This window comes from Morone saxatilis, unplaced genomic scaffold (genome assembly GCF_004916995.1).
Source record: "Morone saxatilis isolate NCDOM2014 unplaced genomic scaffold, NCSU_SB_2.0 Contig23, whole genome shotgun sequence".
Classification (NCBI taxonomy): Eukaryota; Metazoa; Chordata; class Actinopteri; family Moronidae; genus Morone; species Morone saxatilis.
Genome location: NW_023339796.1, coordinates 18569694 through 18596181, shown reverse-complemented (window position 1 = coordinate 18596181; position 26488 = coordinate 18569694). Strand labels below are relative to the sequence as shown.

Genomic DNA, 26488 nt, shown 5'->3' with positions numbered 1-26488 from the left:
AAACATCTTTGGTCGCATTCTTTCTCAAAACATGACCAGATGAGCTGAGACTCTTACACTCTAGCCGAATGTTCCCATCAGTGCTTTTGAAGCAGGAACAAGTTAAAAGGAGTGAACAGACAAATCGCTTGATGTTTACCTCGCTAATCTGAACATTATCTGATTACACATGGCGGTCTTTGTTTTGAAACTGAGCATCAGACAGAAAAATGTAAGGTGACGCTGAGATATGAAGTCATCGCATCTGGTTTGGACCGTGGGCAATCGCTGCATATTCCCTTAAGCACACATAAGCTGCTCATCATATAACTGCGGCTCGCCAAGAAAAACATTACACACTAACTGATGCAACCTCAGCCCGAGGGGGAATTCATTATTGTCCATTTCAAATTTCTGTATGTAAGCTAAATGAGTGCAGCCCCGAGAATGGGATCTGTCCTAAACATTACGTCAGACATACCAGAAAAAGGCTCTATATGTCACTTTGGCATGCGTCCTCTTGGAAAGCCATCACAGTGACAAACACCACTCCACAGACTATTACCAGAGTTAACAAGAAAGGCATTTTGATTAAAGCAATGATCCTCTCAGAGTCTGAGAAACAAAAGGATTTAAAGTAATTCCACTTATTGCCTTGATTAGGTCCATTCTCTGCCTTGGAGCCAGAAGACAGAAAGGAGGTTTTATTTTTATTTTTTTTATCCCTGACTTTAGGAGCTCGGAGGTGTCATTTAAGCTGCAGCCCCAGCATGACAACATGTGTTTACAGACACAGTCATCAGGGTTGAGCTGCAAGCTGGCAGGCATTTTGTGTACAGGGTGGCAGTCGGCCCAGCTTGTTTACAGAATATGATTGAGCCAGTGGAGACTTCTGTTAATGATTAAAATATTGCAGTTTGGATGTCAGCCCTTTTCTTTGTGATATTCAAATTCGTTAATAGGGACACAATCTGGATGTATACAGCTTATCCCATAAAAAGAACAGACTGCAACATCACCGTTTTTACAAATTAGATTTTCTTAACAAACTGAAGTATGATTTATTGTCTATGTGTACAGTAAGCTGAGTGCAATGTGTTCTCTATTATGGGTACAGCATGAAAACAGAGCATGATAAAGTGCAGGGAAACAAAGTACCTGATAAATAACAGGCTTGTGTGACAAAATTAAACAACAGTTCGGAGCAGTTCAAGGGCACATACACATACATTTAGATTTTTGTGCCGCTCTTTGATTTCAAGTGTTATCTGTAACTACAAACTTCTGTCAAAGACATGACTTCTGTTTAAGAAGCATTTTAAAACATTAAATTAAATTATATTTCATTTTTCACAATATCATAATATACAACTGTCATTTATGGGCGGGGCAAGACAGGAGGACCCCAGTGGTGTGAAATGTTGTTAATTTACCATCATATTACCTCATTGCAGAGTTTAACGACTGCAGTGGACACACCAGATGTGGATCCTGTCTCACAGGGAGAGACCACCTTCTCCATTGGCTTCACAGACCTAAATGGTAAGTGCTCATTCAGATGAGGATGTGCTCATCCGAAACAAGAATGGCACATAAAGCTTCAATTTCCAGATGTTACAGAAATGTAACACAACCGAGAGTCACACTGCCCTGAAAGTAAGGATGCAAGTGGGGGGAGACATGAGGCAGTCTTTCAAGAGATAAGGTTTCTGTTTGGAGATGGGGAGTGTTTTATCCTGTGCCAGAAGGTCACGCCAACCTTGAGAAACCAGGTTTAATAATATCATATAATAATAATTACATAATCCATTTGGGAGGGGTAAGTGGATGGTTGTGGAAGTATTTTTTGCCATGAAATGTTCAATTAATAGAATTGGGTTTTTAAGCACAACATTTGAAAAATATTTTTTATTTCCTCACACGTCTCCTGTATGAGTTGTGCCTTTGTAATGATAGGGTGAACATAATTTTAGTCTTTTTTTTTTTCCTGCAGAGTTTCACTTTGAACTTCCCCAAACACCCATAGTCAGATCTGTTTGCCTCTGATGGACTGGCTCAAGGGTTTATTAGGCAGCAATAAGTGCAGCTATTTCATTTTGCCCAAACAAATTTGTCCTGCCAGTCCAGGGATTTAACCTGTGACCTTTACAAGGATGCTTTTCTACGCCACTACTGCCCTTATCTTCTTACAGAGTCTCTTAATGAACTGGAGGACCATGACCTGGATGCTCTGGTGGCCGACCTTGGATCAAAATCAACTAAAAAGACCAACAGCGCTACGGATAATCAAATCGCAGCATCAGCCGTGACTCAGGAATCTGAGCCAGCAACTGCCCTTCCTCCACCATCAAACACTGCTAAAACCTCTGGAGTGCTGCAGGCGGTAATGTAGTCACTGATCATAAAAATCAAGTTGTAATTTCATGACAAAATGATAATTGTCCTCATTTTATGCTTCTAGATGGAACCTCAGACAAAGGCAGAGAAAATTAAATTGGCTCTGGATAAGCTGAAAGAAGCCAAAGTGAGGAAGGTAAAGTCAGCAGGTTTTTTCCATCTTTCTTCACCCTGCAGCTGCACAGTTAAGGTAACTGAACTTACTGCCTCTCCTAGTTGATTGTGAAGGTGCTGATGAGTGACGGCAGCTCCAAGACACTGATGGTGGATGAGAGACAGACGGTCCGAGAGGTTTTGGACACGCTGTTTGAGAAGACACACTGTGACTGCAGCATAGACTGGAGCCTATGTGAGACCAACCCTGAGCTGCAGATCGGTGAGAGGAGCACGCACACATGCACTCTGATCATATGCAGGCAAGCACATATAGCATGTGCAAGTAAACTCCTCCACAGGGACTCTGTTGCACACGTTTCAGGACTGAAGCTTGATACACCCTTTCACATCATTTCAGAAAGAGGATTTGAGGACCACGAATATCTAGTGGAGCCGCTGTCTGCGTGGACTCGCCACAGTGAAAACAAAATCTACTTTATGTCAAGACCTCAGAAGTATGTGATTTTCACAGACCCTCAGGTGAGTATGAGCGAGTAACTGTGCACCCATGTTCTTCTCACCAAAGTTTGATTACATAGTTTAACACATAATTTCTCACCCTGAAGTTATTTTACATGTGGAAAAAGAAGAAAGCAAGTTTGAGAGGGATTAACGAGCAAGCCAAACAACTCTTACTAAAGGTCAGTTACTGGACCATGCTCACACCATACCATATTACTGGAACCATATGTCAAGTTTCTGTGTGTAATCTGTGTCCTCTAACCCTGCAGGAACATTTTGGAGGTTCTACTCTGATAGTTCCTGATCTTGAGGGCACGCTGTATCTAAAGGAAGATGGGAAAAAGATTTGGAAACCTCGCTACTTCATGCTCAGGGCCTCGGGCATCTACTATGTACCCAAAGGAAAGACAAAGGTTTGGCAAATTAAATACGTTTTTGAACAATGAAAACATTCTACATCATATTTCATCTCAAGTGCCAGCATGTCTATGGTGCACTGTTGACCAATGTATTGATGCTCTAGAGACAACAGGTAGGCGAGAGATTACATTTAGGAACCTGTGTGGGTGAAACCACCTCCCACACATAGCCTGGAGAAAATTCTGGTGGGCTGTTGTCATGACAGTGAAACTGGTAAACACTAGTTATTGTTATGTTTCATAAGGTGGTTTTGGCACCATACACAAAGGGAAAACACTTTTCTTTTTACATCCAGCTCAATGCCTTACTGTTCTTAGTAGTTGTAAGGTGTTTACATCCTAAATTTAAACACTCACACTTGGCAAAAACCTTTTGCGTACTACCTACCTAGACCTAGTTAGCCTGGCTCTGTGCAAAGGTAAAAATAACTCCACCTAGCACCTCTAAAGTTCATTCATTAACACCTTACATTGTTTTGTTTATAGAAATGTAAGCGTTAGAATGTCAAGTTGTGGTTTCCTTCCCCATAAAACCACAACCTGTTAATTTACCTTTATTTTTAACATGTATAATATTAGTAGGTGTATTTGTCTTTTTATATTTAGACAGCTAGATGATTCCTCCTGTTTCCAGTCTCATCATATTGGCCTGACGAATATTAATGCAGTATAAACAAATAAGCATATTTCTCAAACTGCAAACTATTGTTTTAAAGATGTACATATCTACACATTTGCAATGCTGACAAATATTCTTCATGGCAGCATTCTTTAAACATAAAAACAAGAAATTTTTTTCCTGATGTGAAGTCTGATGTCTTACATCTGAGCACTCAAGCATAGCAGCGGCGGAAAGGCAAGAGGAAGAGTGGGAGAAATTAAGATGGACAGTGTGAATTGAGGCCTCACCGCTGTTAAAGAGAAACATGTCATTCTGTCACTGAGGCCGAGCAGAAAAACATGGCCTTTGCAGGCTAAAATCATCTAAGAGGGCGAAGTAGATGGAGGGGAAACTGTGCGAGGCAGATGTGCAAATCGCAAACATAAGAGAGCTGCAGGAATCATCCAAGGACACATGGACAAAGCAGAGGAAGATCTGGAAAGTATAGTTCATTAGGCAGGGGAAAGAAAAATGGCCAAAATCAGACAGAAACAAAGCATGACTGATGTCCTACAGCAGTCTGAAATGGACCTATACGCTTAACTACAGTAACAAGACTTACATAGACACAAACGCTACAGTCATGACAGATGATCATAGTTCTACTATTTTCTCTAGAAGAGAGAAAAATAGAGTTGTGATCATGGAGAAATAGTAAGAAATTGAAGCACAAAAGAGAAGAAAATGAGAAAACAACAGTTCTCCTCTGTGGGTCAGCTCCGCTTACAGGAAACGACACTTTGTAGTTCCCATTTAACAACAGCGTCAGTGTGGTTTAATGTGTGAACATGTTGTGTTTCTGCTTAAAATCATAAATGGAAGGAATGTTAAAATGCATTGGAGAGAAAAACAAAATCTTCTCTCTGAAGCTTGATTGTTGACTTTCTTTGAATATATATAAAAAAAAACACAAATGGCCTCACATTGAATTGTTTTCTTTGAAGTGTTTTTAATACCTACCATACAGTGCAACTCAGAAACTGTATTTCTTCCACACAACATGCTAAAAAAAACAACAACCAGAGCATCAAGAGAAAATGATGAACAGCCAGCATTTAGACTACTCTAATTTATGCTACCTCTGAAATATGACTGTAAGACTGTTCTGGATTGGCAATGCTTTAACATGAAAAATGCTAGAAAATTGATGTCTTAATGACATTCAAACACAAACATATTTTCCTGTGATGCCAATGTATTTTCCACTATTCATCCAAGAACATCCAAGAACTCTAGTGCACGATATGTTTGCATTGAGACCTGCACGACTTTTTATCATATAGGAACGCCTAAGTTAGTCAAAACCTGAGTTCAGCAATATGTTTCGTAGTATAAGATCTCCTCCTGTTTGTGTGATTGTTTGCTTTTTTCTCTATCCGGCAGAGTTCCAGTGATCTCGCCTGCTTTGTCCGTTTTGAAAAGGTCAACATCTACACCACTAATGACTACAAACAGAAATACCGAGCTCCCACCAACTTCTGCTTCCTGCTCAAGGTAAGCTCAACTAAAGATAAAGAGGTAAAGGTATTACAGAACATGTTTATGCAATGTACCCACTGAGTGGATGGGGCATGTTTCTTCTGTGGACTGTTAAACCAGGATTTGTGCAGACCCTGTGAATATGTGTCATTGGTTTAACAAAAGAGAGAAAAATGCAGGCTGAATTCTTTCCTTGTTAAATATCCTAAGAATCAGTGATGTGGGTGGTCTTACACAAGGGCAGGAGTGTCAAATGCTGTGTTTGGTTTGTCCATTCTGGATTACTGTAGAAACATGGCAGACTCCATGGAAGGTGACCCGCCATGTCTGTAGATAAAATTCTTATTTTCAGGTGATTATTATACACTAATGAAAACATACCTAAGAATATTATATTCTATTTCTGACAATAGATCCTCTTAAATGCTACGCACTGGACCTTTAAATAACAGAGAATCCACTGACTGTAAGGTACTTTCCTTCCTTCATTAGAATTTTTTTACATAAAACATGAGCATAATCTGAGAGGAAGGTTGAATATGACGAGAGCACTGCAATGACTTTGCTCCTGCACTGCAGTATTAATTAGTAATGGTGCTGGCTGTCACAGCTAAGTCATGCTGAGGGGAAGTGCGATGAACAAAAAACCATCAGACCTCAATTGGTTTGCCCATTTTGACCTGAGAGTGTAGAGCGTATTTCAGACCTGCTTTCACAAGTGGTTTATCTGCCGTGAGAACCAGAACAGAACAACAACTACATGTAGTGTTATGTTTGGAATAACTGTGCTTCTTTTTGTCTAATAAAAACAATAATAGCCACATCAAGGATTTTAAATGTTTTATTAATTTAATTTTTAATTAAATTAATGAAGAGACAGCTGTTTACCAGAGAAAAACACATTTTTGTTCCTTTTTAATCAAAGCAGTGTTATTCATGCTTCATAGGCCGCAGTGCAGTAACAGCTTGGTATGCGCTGCCCTCTGTTGGCTTTAAAGTGTACTACAAATACACATACTGGTAGCAGAGATACACTGTTTGTATTTAAACACAAGTTCAGTTTACTCGTCACTTGGGATGTGGAGTTCGAAAGATTTGGGCATTTACTAGGGAGGCTAGGTCTACTGAAAGACTAAGTTGCATTATGGGAAGTGTAGGATTCAGCGTTTCTGGAGCTTGTCCTATACTAGGCATTAAAAGTCAGGATATCTCAGCTTCTGCTGAATCACTTCTGACCATTTCTTTTTCAGTATGTCTCTCTCAAGCAGCCCAAGTTCATGGAAGTAAAATACTAAATCATTGGGGGACCATTTAAATGTCACAGTTCTCTCTGTCTGTACTCTTTTCAAAGCATCCCTGCATCCAGAAAGAGTCACACTACATCAAGTTCCTGTGCTGTGAGGATGAACACACACTGATGCTTTGGGCCAACTCCATCAGAGCAGCCAAGGTCAGATTAAACACTGTAACGCAGCTCACTTTGATGTGAGCAGTGAGCAACAATTAGAAATCTAATTAAATTCAGCTTCATATTTGTGAATTCCATGGACCAAAATAACAAAAATAGACATTTCATCACTGGCTCAGAGTTAAACAGGTGTGTGTCCTCTATCTGTGCAGTATGGGACTGTCTTGTATAAGAACTACCAGGCAGCAATGAAGAGAGTCTCCACTTTTCAAACTCTCCAGTCTGCTGCACACAAAGGTGAGTCTATACATCCAAACAGGGCTCATACATCAGACAACTCTCAGAAACGGTCTCAGTAAGTCAAGTAAAGTAAGACAAGCTTTGCATAAAGACACTAAAAGTAAAGTTTAGCATTGTGTGTGATTTTTGAGCCGACTGCAGTGACTCCTGCAGGACTATGATCATGTCCACTCATAATGCCCTCCCTCAAGCTGAGACTCAGCCACTAGCAGGCCTCCAAAGATGTTGTGTAGTATAGCCAATGCTATTTGTGGTATTTTTCATAAAAATCTTAAATGAGTTTATGTTGTGTATAAGTTATAAAATGTCTGTATCTTGTTCAATTACATGTTTAGTTTTCCAAAATAGAACTCGACCTAAAACATAACAACATATTATCTATGGTCGGAATAATGCTGCTTTTGAACAGCAGCAACGGAGAGAACTATTGGAAAGCAGGAATTCATTGAATAGGAGTTGGCCTGTCTACTGCATATTTAAACCCTAAATCATCTCTGGGTGTTATTCTCATTTCATTGTCTTTACAGACAGATCCAACGTTGAAGAATATCCACAAGAGCCGCCCCCTGACTTCATCCCTCCTCTTCCTCCTGGTCTCACACAAGTTTGAGACACATCTTTGCCTCCTTCTGTGTATCAGCTTTTACTTAAACTAGTCTGGATTTAGCCAATTTAGGCTCCTTTGTGCGCACATTCATGGACAAATGTCTAACCTGGAGCCAATAACACGATGTTTTAGCAATGCACACACAATAATATGATGTGTAAGAGAACATATTTTAAAAGCCTTTATTTATTCTCAGGTGTATAATGATACTTATTTGTATCTTGTTTTGGACAAAATGTATGCAACAAGCGTAACACACAAACCACACATTTCTGTTCGTTGTTTCAATGAGCTGTTTATTACAAAAAGACTGTACATAAATTTCAATGGACACATCCTATGTACAAACTGAGAGGAGAAGACAAATATTGGGTTCTGTTCCCATGAACATTTTAAGTTACTGATCCCTCCCCCACCCCACCTATCATCATTAAGAAAACACACATCAAAGAAAGGCGCCTTGACCTGTGATGCCCTGAAATGCTAGACGTTAAGTGGTAAACATTAAAAAGTTCTGCACGTCAGTGGTTGTCTCATGGTTTCTCTATGAAAAAAGTATAAATTAATCCTTTACATACAAACTGCTAGCGAGCCTTCCTCAGCAGTCTCTGACACAAAAACAAGTTGAATGCAAAGCTAGAAATACATTAGGTAGAAAAAGTTGTTTTCTCACAAAAAAATTACCTCATGATGGAAAAAATACAATCAAGAATGGGATGTAGTGGTCATTCACTGTAATGACATTTAGATACTTTTCATGCACAGAGGCTGAATGAATACTGTTCATTTGACTGAGTCACCGTCTTCCCTAGTCTGTCTTTGTGAAAATGGATCGTACTCGCCTCACAACATGAGGAAGTCTGCCTCCATTTCAAAATAAAAGTTCATGTTCAATGCCCGTTTTTTTTTACAAAGTACATATGTTTGCTTATGTGGCTTGTTACACACACAGACTCGGAGATAAGCTTTAATGATATTTGACAGCAGGTTTTACTTGCACCAACTATCACTTCGTAAGAGCAGGAATCTTGTTTTGCTAAACGTGTTAGAAATCAGAAGTCTTCATATCAGCACTGAAATCCAATCCACAATAGCTGTGGATTGGATTTCATTCCTTCACTGCAGCTAGCAGGGGTCATTCATATGTAGCACAGACGTTTATCTGTCTTATCTGTATCTGTGTGTAGATAGACAAAACCATACTGTAAGCAGCAGACTGAATCAAGCTTTAGTACATTACTGCTGAGTTGCCTACATTCACTAAAATGCAGAGGTGACAGAAAACAATTACAATCAGATCTGATGGATATTCACCATCTACAACTAAAGTCCCTTGTTACATTTCTACAGTATATAGAGCAGTCTAGTCTTGAGGTTGTTTGGGTTGGTGATTATGGGTATTGAGCACCAATGTAAAGCACCACACCAGCAACCACTGAAAGAACAGACAAGTGTAAAGGTTAGTTGATACTTCTGGATAGCAACTGCTGTGTAAAAAATCAAAGCAATGGCGGCAATCACAAAGTCATCATAGCTGTTGATAACTAGTCAGTGCAGATATTCCAACACAACGGAAAACAACATGAAAACACACGTGTTAGTCCTTCCTCTGAAACACCTCAGAGCTCTGCTACAGTAGCTGGACAGCATCGGCAAATATAGTGACAATGATCAAAACGATATAGTCGTGACTGAACAAAGACAAAGAAAAAGTTTATACACGGCCACTTTGCCCAGATCAAGTTAAAATGGCACTGTGAGAGATGAATAAAATTATTATTTAAGTAAAAATAAACAAATCAAAAGGTAAAAACATCCAATCTTGGCATCACTTTCACTGACGCTGATGGAAACTTACGGGTGAAACACACTAACTGACAAATGTACTGTACTGGCATCTTCTCACGTTACAGTTTATATACAAGTTAGAGAACAGAAAAGAAATTTCACCAGAAAGAAGAAACTGTTTTCTTTTTTTGTAATGCATTCTATACACTCGGTTCACCCTTTTTAACAGCATCCCCACTGACACAGAGCATAGTAAATACACAACTCCAGGTTGCTTTTGTTCCCTCTCAAACATCTTGTGATTTGGACATCGACGGCATTGAACATTCAGTCGTGTCCTAATGCACTTGTTGATGTGTGTCCTTTTTTTTTTTTTGATAAGGTAAGATGGATGTTTTTTTGAAAGGAGGGAAGCGTTGGTCTGCTGGCCTACAGTGCAAAGAAATGGGTCGGAGCGTCTGTGCAGCGTTTATATCAGAACAATGCTGCTCTGCCTCATTAATCCATGAAATCGTAGTAATACTTCCCTCTCTAGATCTACTGCATACTGGAAATACTGGAAATGTTGGTTGCACATACACAAATTAACACTAAATCTAGATCTACTTGGCATTCTTTAAACTATTCTGATTGTATGTAATTTCTTGTGAGGCAAAATGTGACAGCTGAAGTTTGGAAAAGTACAACCGACCACCACGGATGTGACAGTGGTAGCAAAAAAGGCCTTTATCTCCTCCCTTCCGTCCACAGTGTAAACTAACAGACCCCGGTCTTCCAAAACTTCAGCATCCTCCTTCTTTGTGCGATACTTTTTTTTTTTTAAGAACAACAAGACCGTGCAAGCACAAGCCCCCCCAAAATAAAACCATTTGTAAATTCACCATGGCACTTCATTTAGTAATGGGAGCCGCATGAACTGCAATCGATGGACTGCATACATCTGTACATCCTCACGGTTCTACCTCTGTTCAAAACTGCAGTGCCATTTTGGGTGGGTTTTTTTTGTTTTGTTTTTTTTAGTCAGCATAGTGCATGATCGACTCGACGTAGTTTCCTGGGAAGAGTCCTGTGACGCCGTTGCAGACACCTTCGAACCAGCCGTCATCGTTTTTCTTGATTATGTAGATGATGGCTCCTTCCATGAAGGACAGCTCATCCTCCTTGTCCTTGGCGTAGTCATAGATGGCCACAACTGGGGGGAAAAATAACATCAAATAGAGAAATCATTACAAAACGAACGTTAAGTCTATGAATAGCGGATCACCAGTGGTTTTTCCTGTCACTAACCTTTCTCTAAATAAGCCTTGGGGGCCCAGTGGGGGTCTCCGTCAGAGTAGGGATCACTGTAATGAACGACTGCGGCCTCCTCTTCCTCGTAGTCCACAGGTGGGGGAGGAGGAGGGGGAGAGGGCTCCTCAAACACGCCAATGTCCTCTGGGGGAGGCGGAGGAGGTGGGGCAGGGCTGTCCGTTACTAAACCAAGGCAGACAGTGGAGGAGAAAAGAGAATCAGAAAAGAGGACAGAACAATCAAAAATCAATCAAATGAGAATAAAAAGCAAGGGGGAAGGAGTGCAGAGATAACATGTTTGCTTCCCCGATCTGATCTGTCGCTGCAGAGTGCGTGTACATATTTCATTTTAAAATACAATTATTTTTCAAAACCTCTGTATTCTTATCATTTCTGGCTGGATTAGGTCAGAGACCAACATGACAAAGCAAGAATATTTGATTCTATAATGAAAACAAATCAGTGTGGAAGGTCAGTGGCACTAAAATCACATGACAATCTTCTAGACTACAGACTGGCATACATATTAATAACATCTAATCATTTTTACCATTTTGACAATCATCATCTAGACCAACAGAAACCTTTGTGAACCTTGTTACTAGGTGAACACCCATCCAGATGGTAAATGCCATAGTAGATGTGCAGTGATTCAAATGTTCACTAGAGGGCAGCTTAGGGTCCTTTTTGGTATTTAGTAAGGCAGTCATCCCACAGCATCTACTCCTACTACTATTACTACTAGCAGTAATATTCAGATGCTGTGGAATGGATTAGTACTAAAGCCTTCTTTACACTGCAAGGATGACAACTCTGTTGAGGAAATACTGGATTTATATATCTATTGCCCTAAATTTAAATTAAATTAAATTTAAAAGTCTTTTTTACTGGAATCAGGTATACTCCTATATAATACTGGTGTCTTTTTGTTTCTAAATTGTAGATTTAAAAGGTTGCTAAACCCTCCCAGCTTCCCAGACATCAGTGTTCTAGCCCTGCTAGTATTGCCAGTAAAACTAAAACCACTAGTAGTACTGTTCAGCTATTCAGGCAGCCTTTTGTGTTTTTTAGTTATTGTGTCTCAAAAGGATGTTTAAGAAAGCCTCTCATATTTACTTTTACTATGGCCTCCTCTACAACACTCACCTAGTTGTATTATTTGTATTTTACTTTCCCCCCTGAGAAATTAGTAGTGGCATTCTAAGCAAACAGTACAATAAACACCCTGAATATTCTCTTGAGCCAGTTCTGAGACAGATTGTGTGAAGTTAGAAATATAATTTTTTATCTGCATGTTCACACAAGTGTGAGGTGATAAAATGGGTGGATCAGTGTTTTGCTGAAAGTGTGGTTCTATAAGCTTGACTTGGCCCCGACACTCTTCCACTGGTCTTCAGTCCTTTAACCACATTTGTGCTTGTGATACAGGCGTCCTCTTGGAGCAAATCTCCCTGCAGGCTTACACACACAAGTACAGTGATTAAAGAAAAACAGCACCTCTTATCTAACTAATGCATAAGCCTGCTCTTGAATTAAACACACTGCAATAATGCACCAGAGAACTGAATTTAATGCATCCCCTCAATTCCAATCTGCTTACATACCTTTTTTCCATTGGTCTAACAACTGACTTTAAATCTGTTTAAGCACTAAGAGCTGAAAATGCTTCGCTATATAACAATAGCTGTCTTGGATTTTATTAGTCCAATCCATTACCCCTTTAAGGCCTGTGTAAACACAGCAGATATTACATTTAGACTTTAAGTATGTAGTTGGGAAGGATCTCTGAATGTCTATATCTGATATGATTATCAACCATTCCCTATAAAAAAATATAACAGCACATTACAAAAAAGGCATTTGTGTGGGTACCTCTTTAGAAGTGTTATCCGCCATTAAAGTGGTAATATATGCATATTTTCACTTTTTAAGTGAAGTGTTCCGTGTTGTGACCTCTTTTTGACAGTGGCACTCTTTTCTTTGTGTGTTCAGCCGGACTGGCTATTGCTGGTCATACTAACTACTCAGTTTGTTGCCTATTTACATACTAATCCCTGTGTCTGCTGCTGGAAATGTAAAATCCCTCACTTCCTGCGTGCCAGAGGGCCTCTACGGAGAAAGACTTTCCAGAAACTGGCTGTTTAGAAGAACAGAGGAAAGGGCTTTCAGGAAAATGGATATGGCTTCAAAATTCTAATTACTGGTTTAAGACCTTAAACCTGGTTTAATTCTTTATTTGACTGTATGACTCATATCCAGTAGTGTGCTTCAGTTCAGAGTGATGGCAGCCTGCATTACGTTTGACCAGACAAATACAGACAGTTAGATCGCCACACAGCCGCATCTCTCCAGACAGGCGGGTGGTGAATCAGGACACGGCATCAGGTCACATTTTCTCTCTTCAGTGGACAGAAAGTACAGGACGCACGCTTTCAGTGATCCGTCACCATGGCAACAGACAGACATCCGAGGGGCGTGTGCGCCCCCCTCAACCCCACGGATACAGTGCAAGAAAAGGTGTGCCGAGTGTAGCAAGCCGCAGAGGAGAGTGTGTGGATTTCCGAGCATTAATAAGAGATGTCTGTGAAAGGTGTCTCTCCATATGTAAACGTACGTATATAAAATATGAGCCATATGACCTAAAATCTATTTCAAGATAAATTAAAAGATCTGATGACATGCTGCGTTCTTTGAAAACGCACAGCAGGTATGTGCACAAGTGAGTGTGCTCATGTGTGTATATAGTGGATTTAAACGTACAAACGCATGTATTTCTGCTAAACTAATTGTATGTGCATGTCTTTGTAAGGATTTTCTACTTACTGCTCTCCTGCATTCTGGCCACAAAGCCGGTCAGAGGGATCTGTGGGGTCAGCTGGACCATTGGAGGAGGAGGCGGAGGAGCCACAGACACTGGAGCAGCAACACCCAGAGAGGCAGACAAAGCAGCACAGAGACAGAGAGCGATGGAGGAGGTGGACAGGCAGAAAGACAATGACGAGAGAGGAGCAAAAAGATGTAACAGAGGAGATAAAATCCAGAATGGAGAAAGAAGGGGTGGAAAAGACAACAAAAAGCTTGTGAGTGAGTGGAACAGTGCAGGAAGCATTGCTGAGCAACTCATTTACACATTTCCAATCAGTGTCCATTTGTGCTGCGTTTTTCAAGCTGGGCTAAAGAGGCATTCATTTCATCTCAGTCTGAGAATCTACCTCATCAGCATCCGTTTTAAGTCAAAAGCAAAGGTTGTAGCTAGCGAAGGGTTTCTGCTACAGTGAAAGAGCTGCAAAGCACCAAAAAACATGACAGTGGCAACGTGACAGCTCAGTAGCTGTGTAGGAACAGCAGAGATGTGTGTTCTTGAGAAACAAGAACAAATAGCACTTAAAGGTAGAGCTACAGCCTCTGTATCTGACCTGTCTGGTAATGCTACATTAGCATTGTATGTCTGGATCAGGTGCAATATTTAGTGAAATCCCACCCTTTACTGAACGGCCCAGCATTCATATCATCTCCATCCTCTGATCCTTAAATGAGGCTTTTTGCTACATTGTTTTTAAAAAAGGAGACACATGAATAGACAAAGAGAAACACAGCTGTCCTCACTCAAAGACATGATGTCACACACACTCACTCACGCCAGGTCTGACTCATAAATCACGCTGTAATGGAGGGGCGTCTGTAATCTCACCGAGCTCTCACCACAGCTAGACCCTGTGAGATCAATGAGCTCCCACATGTACCGGAACTAGCTGTTACTAGCGCCGTCAAACTCCTATTACATTCAGCAGAAATCCAAACGTATCTTTCACTTTAATTACGTTTCAGTGAGTAGACATCACGGAGGATCGTGTGATGTCCCAGTTTAAGTCCCTGGTTGATGCAGCTCTACATCATTGTCTCTCTCCTCCCAGACAAGACAGACAGTCTCCTCCTTCTGTGCCAAAGAAGATGCTTGTCCTTTGAGAGAGAAGCCATTAGAGGAGAATGGCTCAGAGTGATGCCTGCCAAAATAAATTCTACTCTTCTGACAGAAAATATGCATATGTCCTGGGTTTCCCCTTGTCTCACAGCTGTTTGTGTTTTCTTCCCTATAATGCTCCTGCCTGTCTATCCTGAACGACAAGCCTTCTCCAGCTGACTAAAGTGATAATGTCATAACTCAATTAGAAATGGTAATGAAACACTCAGCACAGCAGTGCTGAGGTGGGAAGGTTTCAACAACCCTGACTTCAGTAATTATGGCTCATCATTCATTTTCATTAGCCTCTGGATGGGCTAGCCCGTGCATATATTTTAGACCCAGAGGACAGTTTTTATCAGCTTAACATAATTATGGATTGCGGAGAACAAAAAAACAGCCGAGAATGGTCAGTACAATACAGGAGCTTCCTCTCTTTCTTATACATACCTAGGAGGGGCTAAAAAGTACATGCAAGCACCATCAGATTAGATTAGTATTTCACCACACCAACCATCTAAGAAACCACACCATTTGTAACATACATACATTATTGATGAATAAATCTATCCAACCTGAGTTCTGTGGGTAGGCAGGGCCCCCGTTAATGTGGGGCTGCTGGGAGGAGACGGAGGGCGCGCGGCGGTAGGTGCCGGTGGCCGACACCATGGAGGCCGAGGAGGTGGTGGAGGAGTTGTGACGGGAGATCTGGCGGGAGATGGTGCCGAATTGGGACATGGGTATGGGACCCAAGCCGGGGCCCTGGGGCACTGAGGCCGAGGATGTTGCCACTGCAGGAGAAGAGAGGAGAGACATGGGCACATTAAAACCTCAGCCTAATACATCACTTTTAGGTTCCGGCTTACCTAAAACATTAGCAGTAGTTTTTATAATAGTACACATTTATTTCAGTATGTTTGCATGCAGAATGTAAGTTTAAAAAGCTGATGTTGGTATAGTAAGAGCATTTAAATTCAGTTGACTTTACACTACAGGTCCACAGAATGAAAGAAAAGAAAGAAAATAAAAGAACATGAATGCTTGTTTTATCATTCATAATACTATTTAATCCTGTCTGTTTGATCAGAAAAATGTCAACGTGATTGAGGGAATGTGATAACGTTTGAGTGTGAGAAAATGCTCAGGGCTAGAACGGACCAATGACAAGTAACACACAGGGGGAAATGCATGACAGTAAACAACAGTGAGTCCACACTGTGGACACCTTTGATGAGCAGTAATGTGACAGCTCACCTTGCCCCATACTGGGAGGGGAGGGGGTGGGAACCGCTAGAGGGATACCAACTGCACTGCCTCCACTGTTCTCCCTGCCGCCACTACCGCCACTGCTGCCACTGCAGGGAGAGAGAGAGAGAGACAGAGAGAGTGAGAGACAGAGGATGTGTGAGACAAACTTAATTATATGATAGCGTGTGACATCCTATCATTACCCTCTCATATGTCAATCCGTCATAATAATATTCTCGTCACTGTGGCAACAGGTTCACAGTGAATATGCTGCGTGCATTTGTCTGGCGCATTCACACATGAACACTGGGCACAGATCTGGGAGCACACAGTCACTTCTGCAGTTACACAGTGTATCAAAAACAATACGAGAGCCAAGGCTTGTTTGGGATGCAAAGGGAAAACAACCACTTTCAAATCTCAAAAGCCAGCAGGAGTAGTTAGACTTTGCCTTTAGATGCTGAACTGTAAATCTGAACATGAATAAATTATTGCTTTGAATTTGTCAAATGAAATTTCTCTCACTCAGTGAATCTGGATCTCATTCACACCTGGGCTCAGTTGAGCTCTATCAGAGTACGAAGGTGTCCAAACACTGAATATATGCTCATTTCAGGTCGAAGAAGAGAAGGTCTATGCTACCTGTGTGTCCTGGGCCTCTGGTTGAGCGAGGCTGTGCGTGCAGGGCTGTGCTGGCTTCCCAGTCGGGCCGGGCTCGTCATGTAGTCATTGGGCACCACTGGAGGCTTCACCGGCTCCAGAGTCTTGTAGGGAGTGTTACGCCTGGATACAGAGAAGCAAAGAGAACACAGTTAATTCTCAGCGTTTTTGTGAAGCAAGACAAATTACTTTGAGCTTTTACCGAAAATGTTTATAAAACCATGCTCAGGTGGTACTGGTATTAACAACCACTGTATAATGTGTGTCTCAAATTAACACAATGAATATAGAAAAAGGTACAATAGTATAATGGAACTGCTAAAAACTACTACTACAACTGTTAGCTCTTACCCCAGGGTACCGCGACCAGCCATGGGGGGGCTTGGTGGTTTCTGTGTGGGTGGGTTGGTCCTGGAGATTGTCCCTCCTCTTCCTGCCGCATTGTTTCCATGTTGCTAGAGGAACAAAAACAAGTTAAAACATTGTTTCCGTACAATCTGATTTACTGACTGGTGTCAGTAAATCAGTTTGTGTTTGTGTGTTACCCCTGCCAATAAATATTAAGGCTTAGAAGTCACTTTAAGTTTCAAATGAGCTTCTCATCTTTAGCATGAACAGAGCATCATTTTTGGGAGAAACACTGGAACAAAAGCTTTACTGTCCACAGACAAATATAAAAACACAGTGTAGAATAGGAGACAAACAGAGATATAAAGAGAATGTGTCATGGTACAGGACATATATGTGTTAATATGTGTTAAGAGTACATAATGTAACTGTGAAATAGAACACTTTATATCTCCCGTACCATTTTTCGACATTTACTGTAACATACATTTGAACCTAGTATATTCATGGTGGAATGTCACGCCATGTTTATACTCACAATAGTTAATTTGACAGCAGAATATGACAGTTAAAGACGCAGCAAGAGATGAAAATATTCTAATGTGTAATTGTTGTTCTGTAATAAATCAGCTTCTCCGTGAAAACTTAACTCTATGTCATCAAAATCTAAAATTTTCTTATATGTTTTTGCAAATGAAAGACAACGTTAATGGGTGCATGGATACCTTGATACATGACAAAAAGAAGAGAAAGACCATCTCTTACCTTGGCCTTAAGCCACTGAGTGCAAGCAGGCAAATAGGAAAGACAGAACACAAGATATGCTCATTGGTTAATGGTTAAAAAAGAGAGTTTAGTGAGAGCAAGTCAGAAATTTAAGCATTATGCACAAACCCTACATCTATTCTTCATTGATGATATATACATTATATATACAGAATATAAAGCTGAAGGAGCATCAAGAAGAAAAATGTGGGAGTAAAGGAGTCTACACCCTACCAGACTCGAGTAGTTTGAATTGACCAGCCGGCCAATTGACCGACATATTAAAAAGAATTGTGTTAAATTAGAAGATTTGTTCCCGGAATTATAGCAATTAGTATCTTTATTTTAAACCCTTACATTTTGTTCTGATGGTTTGACACTGAATACTGAATCATGATAATAAAAAACTTAATGTCTATAGGTTAAATTGTTAAAGATATACTACTGTCATCAATAAAGTAATGTAATATATAAACAATTGCAAACAATGCCAAAACCCAATTCAAACTACAATGATATAAAACAGAGAAAAGCAGCAAATTGTTATATTTGATAAGTTGGCACCTGATTATTTTGGCAATTTCTACTTGTCAAATAACTTAAATGATTAATTTATTATTTAAATTGTTGGTAATTCAATGTAAACTAATTGAATAGCCAAGTCATTTTCTCTCAGACACCTGCCTGCCAGAAATGAAACCCACATCAAACAGACCAATGTAGGTTTTATACACTGTTGAGGAACAAATAACTTCCTTTTGTTTCACTTTGTAATGAAAAGTAAAACAAAAAGAGAAAGAAAAAGTGAAACTACCTCTATTGTCTAGATTAAATATGCACAGTGAAACAACTCCCCTGTTTATGTATATGAGGCTATTCTGTGTGCCTCAGTGTCTAGACTTGTGTTACAGACTGTAATCAGAATGAGAATCGCTTAAATCGCTAGACACACTAGAAATAATGAGCAGTGCCTGAGCTACATGAGGCTGTGCTGACGTTTTAAGTGTTCCACGAAGGGAAAAAAACACTGTGTAGTAAAGCACAGCGAGGTCATAAATAACAGCAGTGAGGTGTTCAGACTGTCGGAGTGGCTGTAATGTGGTTGAAACTATCGTCACCCCGGTAACTGCCAGTAATGCCAATAAAGGCTGTTATGGTGGACGGGTGAGCACAGTCATCCGTAAATGTGTGAATGGGTCTTTCCATGCTCAAGTCTGACTTCCCATCTATCCATGGGTGAGTTCCCCTGGTCGAGGAGTGATGATCACGCCCTGAATGCTTGAGGGAATCCACCACAGCCAGGAGCGAATAGGCTTTAAGGGTGGAATGCCTATGCGCTGTGATTTCCTACACAGTGTGAACACACCATGAACATGTACACCATATGCAGACAAATATAACTGCGCACAAACATACACATACACATTAATATACTTCTCAGAATACTGTACGTTTTCATCTAGTTTCTGTTGCAGTAGTGAGTATGAAATGATATCAACCCTACTGAATAATTCACAGACGTGTGCGAGAGAGAAAATGCTCTGGGGGAAAAATATGGAATGAGATATGCATTTTAGTCTGCACTGAGCCAGACGAATGTACGTCTGTGAACAAAAATGCTCCTTCACAAACACACACACAAAATCCACACCTAAGTACACACACAAAAAACACGGAGAATTCAAAATGAACCCATAGTCAGGGAGTATTCAATCCCCACAAGCTTTCTTCCTTGTTAACATAATGATCTAACCCTTATTAAAATAACTAAATTAAAGGTGCTCCCCAAATGTAGACTCCCAAATTAGTAATTTTACAGATGCCTGAGTCATGCTTTTTGAAGTGCTGGCAGCATTAACTACTGTTTTCATACCTGCAGGTATATTTGAAAAGAAAAGAAAAGAAAACAGTTGCACATTTTCCAGCATCTATTCTACACTGATGTGCACTCTGCAGCGATCCATCATTTGCAGTATCCATGAATGATGCTTCATTTGCATAGCGGGCCATGCCAAATCTGTCTCAGTCCGAGCCAGCTCTCACAGGAGGAAACACTAGCTGTTGAATTTGAATCAGCGGATGTTTGAAAATCAGCGGACAGCCACAATCTCAACAGAGGCAGACAGGGATGAAGAGGTCGACTCAAACACGCTTTGGTTATGTGTGGCAAGAACACACAGAATGAGAGGAAAAAGAAGAAGACAGGAGAGGAGGCAGCGGATGGATCATGTGGAGAGAGAATAAAAAAAATGAAGAATGAGCCGGAAAAAGGGGTTGGAAGATTATTTTCCCACAATTCAATAGGGGATGTGATGGTGTGAGTAGCACTTGGCCAAGATGTCTATGTCTTGCTCACACTCTGGATGCTGCACCCACAAACCCACACTTTTCCATTAACTTCCAGCTATGGAAGTTGTTACTGGGCAACAAAACCTCTGACAAGCAAAGATTTTTTTCACCACGGTCAGCTACCGAGTTAGTATCTTATTCTCGGACGAGTGTTTGCTACATTTTATGTTTCTGTTCTTAATTAACTAAAAGGCCAGCGTATTGATCGGCTTGGAGTGTGACTGGATGTGCGTGAGTGAATAATGAAAGTAGACAGTTACTTTGTTCACATGAAGGTGCAAGGTGTGAACTCGACTAAGTGCGTGTTTTCCTGTCAGGCAGAATTGATGAACACTTGAAATCCAGACAATATATCAAAGTAATGACTGGGATTTAGCTGCAACAGTCTGGCTGTGGTGAGACTAGCATAATATGGAAGTGCTTTTTGAAAACCTGAAGAGCGAACAGAAACTAGCAAATAAATGCACTCATGCATATGTATGTGTGTTTGCCTTCACTAAAGTCTGTTTTGTTTACACTAAAACAAACTAGAAGGGATTTATTTTTGCATAATGACCAAAAACCTTCTTACTTTGACACCATGTCCCACATCATCCAACAGTGTGTAGTCGATGGGCTTTCGAATGTAGCGCACCGGCCTCTCCATGTTGCCCGGGGCGATGATCTTGTGGGTGCGAGAGGTGTTCTTATTTGTGGTCAGGATGCCGATCTCTCGACGGGCCACTTTCTCCTTATGAATATCCACTGTCTGCAGGAGAAAGAAATTAAGAGGGACATGAGTGGTGGCATACAACAGACTTTTACTTCTCATATTGCAAATACTTTCATTCGCTTCACGTAAGAGTTGCTATTGTTTTAGACAGGTTATTATTAGAGACATGTATGTTTTTTAATTTCCCCTGTAAAGAGATTGGATCATATTTTACTAAAAGGCGTTCCCGGTGCCAGTAAAGCGTATTACTGTATAATGCACTTTTAATGCAAACCCGACACTTCCTCCATCTGTTTCACGTTAAAAGCCTCACAAGATCTCAGGGGGCATAATCACCTCACTTAACCTACCTTCCCTGGGAGAGATTTTATCATAAAATACCTGCAAGAAGGGTTCGATTTTATAACAGTTGGTAACACAGCAAAAGTTGTTGTTGGTTTTTTTTAAATTTTTGAACCCATTTTAAAATGTTCAAATGGTTGCAGCAGGAACAACATGGTTATAGTTGCAATGAGAACATCAGGGGGATCCCTCAGGGGTCAGTTTGTGGCCTCATCCTCTTTTTTATCATTTCATCATCATCTCACTCTTTTTATTCAAGCATATTTAATATTACTATATTTACTATTTATTGAAGCATATTTACTATTTTGCTCTTCACAGGCAAAATCTTGTTTGTCTGTACACAACAAATCTATATTTAATACCTGCTACACTCTAGTTACACTAATTACAGTTAAGCATTTTGTATCTTGACATTTTCAGCCCATGTTGTGTGATATCAATTAGCAAAAGAAAGTAGCAAAATTATAATGTATTTATAAAACATTTATTTCACCCAGTTTTTTTCTCTGTGGTTTTAAAATCCCCAAGCCTCCCACTGCTTGGACAGACACTCTGGGTTCAGCCTTTGAACTTCTACTGACCTACTATTCTGCTCTATTGGCCAACACCCTGGGGCCCATTTGACGAAGCTCCCCTTTAAGCCTTCGCACCAGGAGTAATTGGAAATACCAATGACCTCCATCTCTTCTGCGATTACAGTCATCATCGCTCACAGCACCCATTCACAGCAAGCGCCTTATGGGCTGGCCTTCAATTTATGAATGATAGATGAAACTGGAAGGAGCGAGTGATGACGAGAGGGAGGGAAAGCTGAATGAAATGTGGGGAAGAATGAAGGAGGATGGACGGCTTCATCTCTGGAATATGAGGTCACACTTGTGCAGTATTGTTTCTGCTTGTGTGAGACATAAATACTGTACTTTTCTCTGCATTTGGGAATTACTAGACTGTAAAAGAGATGAATTTGAAATGAAAACAAAACATGTGTGTGTGCATGCATATGTGAGTGTTTTGTGAGTAGATGTGTGCTCGTAAGTGTGTGCGAGACCCACACGGCAACGAGGTCACGCATCAATCACCACTCAGACATCTCATCCAGTCAACCTGACAGCTCCACCGCTGCGACTGCCTCTCTCTGGAAGACAATCCAACTGAGAGATTGAAAGTCTGATAGGTGTTGTGAAGTTGACCCGTGACTGCTGCCCTCCCCGTTGTGCAAACCTCTCTGTGTCGTACGTGACGTGAAGTCTGTGTGCTGCATGCGAGATATATATATATATATATATATATATCGGCAGGCTCTTTTTTTAAGAGAGGAAACTGAAGCGACACGCCCAGCTTCAGCTGGGAAGTAAGAACAAGAGACCCGCCTATTTCCTGCCAGTGATAGGCAAATAGAGGTGGAGTGCAGATTAGAGTAAGTGAGAACAATAATACTCAGAAGGACAGAGACAGTTAGAGATAGACTCAACAAGAAAGTACTGTTTGTAAAACTGGTGGGCTGTCATGATGAAAAAGAAATGGAGGAGAGAGTAAAGTGCTGATGGGCTCAGAATGTTTTTTGTCTCTAGATTTTAGCCACCTTTACCAAACAACAAATGCCATCACAGCCCAACCTGTCTACTACACTATTATAATACCATTAGAGACCCATCAAAGTTGAAGCAGCAGTGCAACAAGCATGGCCCACACCTGCAGGGAATGACTGGACCCTATCAGCTTCATTTCACATTTCCTCTACATGCACATTGCTAAAAAATATATCTAAATAAAGTAATCTAGACATAATAACTGTTACCTAATCATTCTCGACAGACCTCAGTCTGCCCTTCCTGTGCTCTCTCAATCTCATTTTCTTTTGTAATCTCTTTACTCTAATAAACATCTGGCTGTCTGCTCAACGTCTGCAGTGTGTTTCTGAAAGCAGATGGTACAGCTTTTCACTGCTGGATCTATAGAGTAGTTTCAGCCTAATAAATCTATGTTTTAGCAAATGATTAGTCTCTGCAGTGCAGTCAAACAAGTTGTACATCTCTTTACTCTTGTTGAAGTGTTATTGGCAAGAGAAAGATATATGACGTCATCTGTGTTGAGATTCCAAGGCGTGTCAGCAGATGTGTGATTTCATCATCAGTGATCTCATAGGGCTCGCTAGTAAGCCTACAAATTCAAACAAATCTATAGTAGACAATATATTCTGGGGTTATGAATGAAACAATGTAGGTGTGTATTCCTATGTGTCATTATCAGTTTTTAAAATGACACTATATATATAAATATATATATACATATAATTGTGAATACATTGGTACGTGAGCTGATTTATGACAACCTCTGAGAAAAAAGGAACAGATGAATCAGAAAGCAAACTGGCAGGACTGAAGGAAATGGAAAAGAGGACTAAAGAGGCTCATGGGAAGGTCCTTTATTGTTTGGATCGCAACAGAATCCCTAGCACTGGTTACACTATTGAACTGAATAAACACACTTATTCAGACACAACCACTCAATTCACTTGATATACACAGAGAGGAGAAATAGGCTGCAAAAGCTCTGCTTTGATTAAACACGCTGTTGTTTTGCATTTAGGTGGTAGCATTTCTTGTATTATTCTGTCTCCTCTGCAGTGGGATTTTAAATCCTACAGAGATGGGACTTGAATTTGGCAGCAATGTTTGGCTACCTTCTCTTCTAATCCGATTTTAACTCTTTCAAGTCAAGACAATTTGTACAACCTAAGCCAGAAAAAAATACTTGGCACAACCAAGAAAGTTAATTCCAGAGAATTCCATCCTTGGACACATAACTGCTAGAGTAATGAATTAAAAGCCCTGGAGACAGAAATGTATAAGATGCACGCTAAACTAAATTAACTTTTCTCTAGATTTAAATAAATTGAGTCGATTCCAACCCATCTGTACCTGAGATTATGTACTCTCAGACAGTTACATATACAGACATGGATCTTCATATTACAGTAGCTTTTTATATTTGTATGCACTCATGACTATGGGATTGCCGTACATAAAGCCTTCATTATGTCAGCTTGGTTGGCTTAGGTTAGACACAGGACTGGAGGAGGTACATAAAGCACCGATGAGCATCTTTAAAGGATCAATAACTTTTGTTGTTCTTCATCAGACTGCAGCTAACTGCAGCCTGTGGAGAAGAGCAGGAGTTGAAAACGCTAACCAAGCGAAAGAGCTGGCGTCAGGATTTTACTTCATCCCTGACAGGCTTAATGAAGCACATAGGGAGGGGACGGGGGACATTCACTGGCTGGGTGGCCGCATGAAGCGCACAGAGAGGGAGAGAGATAGAGAGAGGACTGCTGATGAAGCATGAGGGGCTGGAGAGGATTGGCAGCCCCAGCATGATCCATGCCCCTGCCATATCTGTCTGCCTTTATATGTGTGAATGTGTCATTGTGCACTTTGCTGTAGTGTCACAGAGTAATACCAGTAGGTGTGTGCTTTATTGTAGCTGGCGACAATCCTCCTTGATCCACTAGTATTCCTCTACAGGATATAGAAAAAAGCAACAGTTTTAAAACCTGAATATCCAACCATGGCATATAATACATTCTTAAAGACGGTATTCACAGTAACAACCATGGCGGAGAGAAACTGACAGGATCAGGATAATGTACATCAACAGTTACAGACAATAACAGAGTTATGTCAAACTCACCAAACTGCTGCTCTGATTTTTTTATTTTTAAGATATACTGTTTTCACTCACCAATCTATTCAAATCGCTTCAACTTTGTCTTTTTTTCTATCGCTATTTAGCAACTGTCAATGAAACTCATGTCTTCCTGCAGCTGTTTCACACAAAATGCATTCCAGTAAAGGGAAGTATTGTGTCCTGTGAGCAACCAGGTGGCTGAGCATTGATCAAAAAAAGACAAAAATGCAGTATTTCTGTTGTTGAGTATGGCAAGAGTCATTCTGGATTTATTAAGAGAACAGGTAAACGTGAAAGGAGTAGTGAGTTTCCATTAACATCAAACAGCATCAACAGCAAATGAAATCAGACGTAGATCAGCAAACAGGGAAACATTTTACTAAAATATGATATAAAAGCTTCTAAAACAGAGGAAATCCGAAATAAAGGCCTGTGTCTAATACAGGCCTGTTCAAAGAAAGGCTTTGAGGTAAATAAAGGCCCTGGCCATTATGAATTTACACAATGCAATTTATGTGTGTATTCAGTGTGTGTGTGTGTGTATCTTCCCGGGCTGGGGTGGGTACCTGGGATATGTGGTTGATGGAGGACTCCATGCGTCGTAGTTGCGAGGCCTGGATGTCCAGCAGCTGCAGCACATTGTTAGCTAAGGCATTGATCTGGTAGGCCACGCTGGCCAGGGACTGGGTGGTGTAGGCCTTGGTTTCCTCCAGGGCCTTCTTCTTGTCTTGAGCCTGACAGAGAGAGGAAAGAAAGACAGAGAGGAGGAGACAACACAAATCAGAAAAATCAGTAGAAGGATGTGTGGGTGGAAGAAATGGAGAAGTTGGCAGAAGGAAGTACAGTGTAAGCTCCAGAAAACTCAAGAGGAAATGCTGCACTCTCATTGTTACTCTCCTATCAGTTGTGTGAGCAGGGAGTGAGGGGACAGCTCTCTACAGGGAACTGTATCTGACAGGGCCATTCTTTCTCATTTTTAAACCGCAAAGCCCTGTTAAGATCTGAAGGAAAGTGAACAAGAGTTTATGATTCTCAGAGGAGAGACTTTGTGGATGCAAAGCAGCCTGGAATTGGACAACAATAACTTTCAAATAACTGAGATGGACAACATGGGACAGGTGCATGGTCGGAGTTGAGCCCAGTAAGCAGGAATGCCAAGACATTTCATAGGGTCCCAAATCTCCATCCGGCTGTGCAAACCATCTGTTTCTGGATGCCTTTAAATAGCGAAGGGACTGAATGAACATATTTATAGTTTGGAAAACAAAACAGGGACTGAAATAGTGAACTGTCAGTCTTTTGCCGGAAACTGGAAGCAGGATTGCAACTAATTATTTTCAATATACATTGTTCTTTTCATTTTACTGGTGATTTAATTAGTGTATAAAATGCCTACTACAAGTAAGTAAGTAAGTAATTTTAATTTATAAAGCACATTTAAACACAGTATAAACTGACCAAAGTGCT

General features: G+C 40.6%; 2 protein-coding genes across 3 annotated transcripts in view; one reads left to right on the top strand and one right to left on the bottom strand.

The window, feature by feature from the left end:
- LOC118334816 (amyloid beta A4 precursor protein-binding family B member 1-interacting protein-like) overlaps positions 1-8290 on the top strand; it is a 14164-nt gene extending 5874 nt beyond the window's left edge. Inside the window, exons 3-13 of the mRNA XM_035670887.1 lie at positions 1434-1521; positions 2172-2362; positions 2441-2512; positions 2593-2752; positions 2891-3012; positions 3099-3173; positions 3264-3407; positions 5458-5568; positions 6905-7003; positions 7174-7258; positions 7789-8290. Of these exons, the coding sequence (XP_035526780.1) occupies positions 1434-1521; positions 2172-2362; positions 2441-2512; positions 2593-2752; positions 2891-3012; positions 3099-3173; positions 3264-3407; positions 5458-5568; positions 6905-7003; positions 7174-7258; positions 7789-7871 (1230 nt within the window). The 3' untranslated portion in view covers positions 7872-8290. The remainder of the gene's footprint in view (positions 1-1433; positions 1522-2171; positions 2363-2440; positions 2513-2592; positions 2753-2890; positions 3013-3098; positions 3174-3263; positions 3408-5457; positions 5569-6904; positions 7004-7173; positions 7259-7788) is intronic.
- Positions 8144-26488, bottom strand: part of LOC118334623 (abl interactor 1-like) — a 23667-nt gene continuing 5322 nt past the window's right edge. Inside the window, exons 2-10 of one of the 2 annotated variants that reach the window (XM_035670610.1) lie at positions 25588-25755; positions 20849-21025; positions 17167-17270; positions 16798-16938; positions 16162-16262; positions 15483-15698; positions 13770-13859; positions 10944-11129; positions 8144-10848 (exon numbers count right to left, since the gene is read on the bottom strand). In XM_035670610.1, coding sequence (XP_035526503.1) covers positions 10673-10848; positions 10944-11129; positions 13770-13859; positions 15483-15698; positions 16162-16262; positions 16798-16938; positions 17167-17270; positions 20849-21025; positions 25588-25755 — 1359 coding nt within the window. In that variant the 3' untranslated portion in view covers positions 8144-10672. The remainder of the gene's footprint in view (positions 10849-10943; positions 11130-13769; positions 13860-15482; positions 15699-16161; positions 16263-16797; positions 16939-17166; positions 17271-20848; positions 21026-25587; positions 25756-26488) is intronic. The other variant, XM_035670611.1, reaches the window with a different exon arrangement.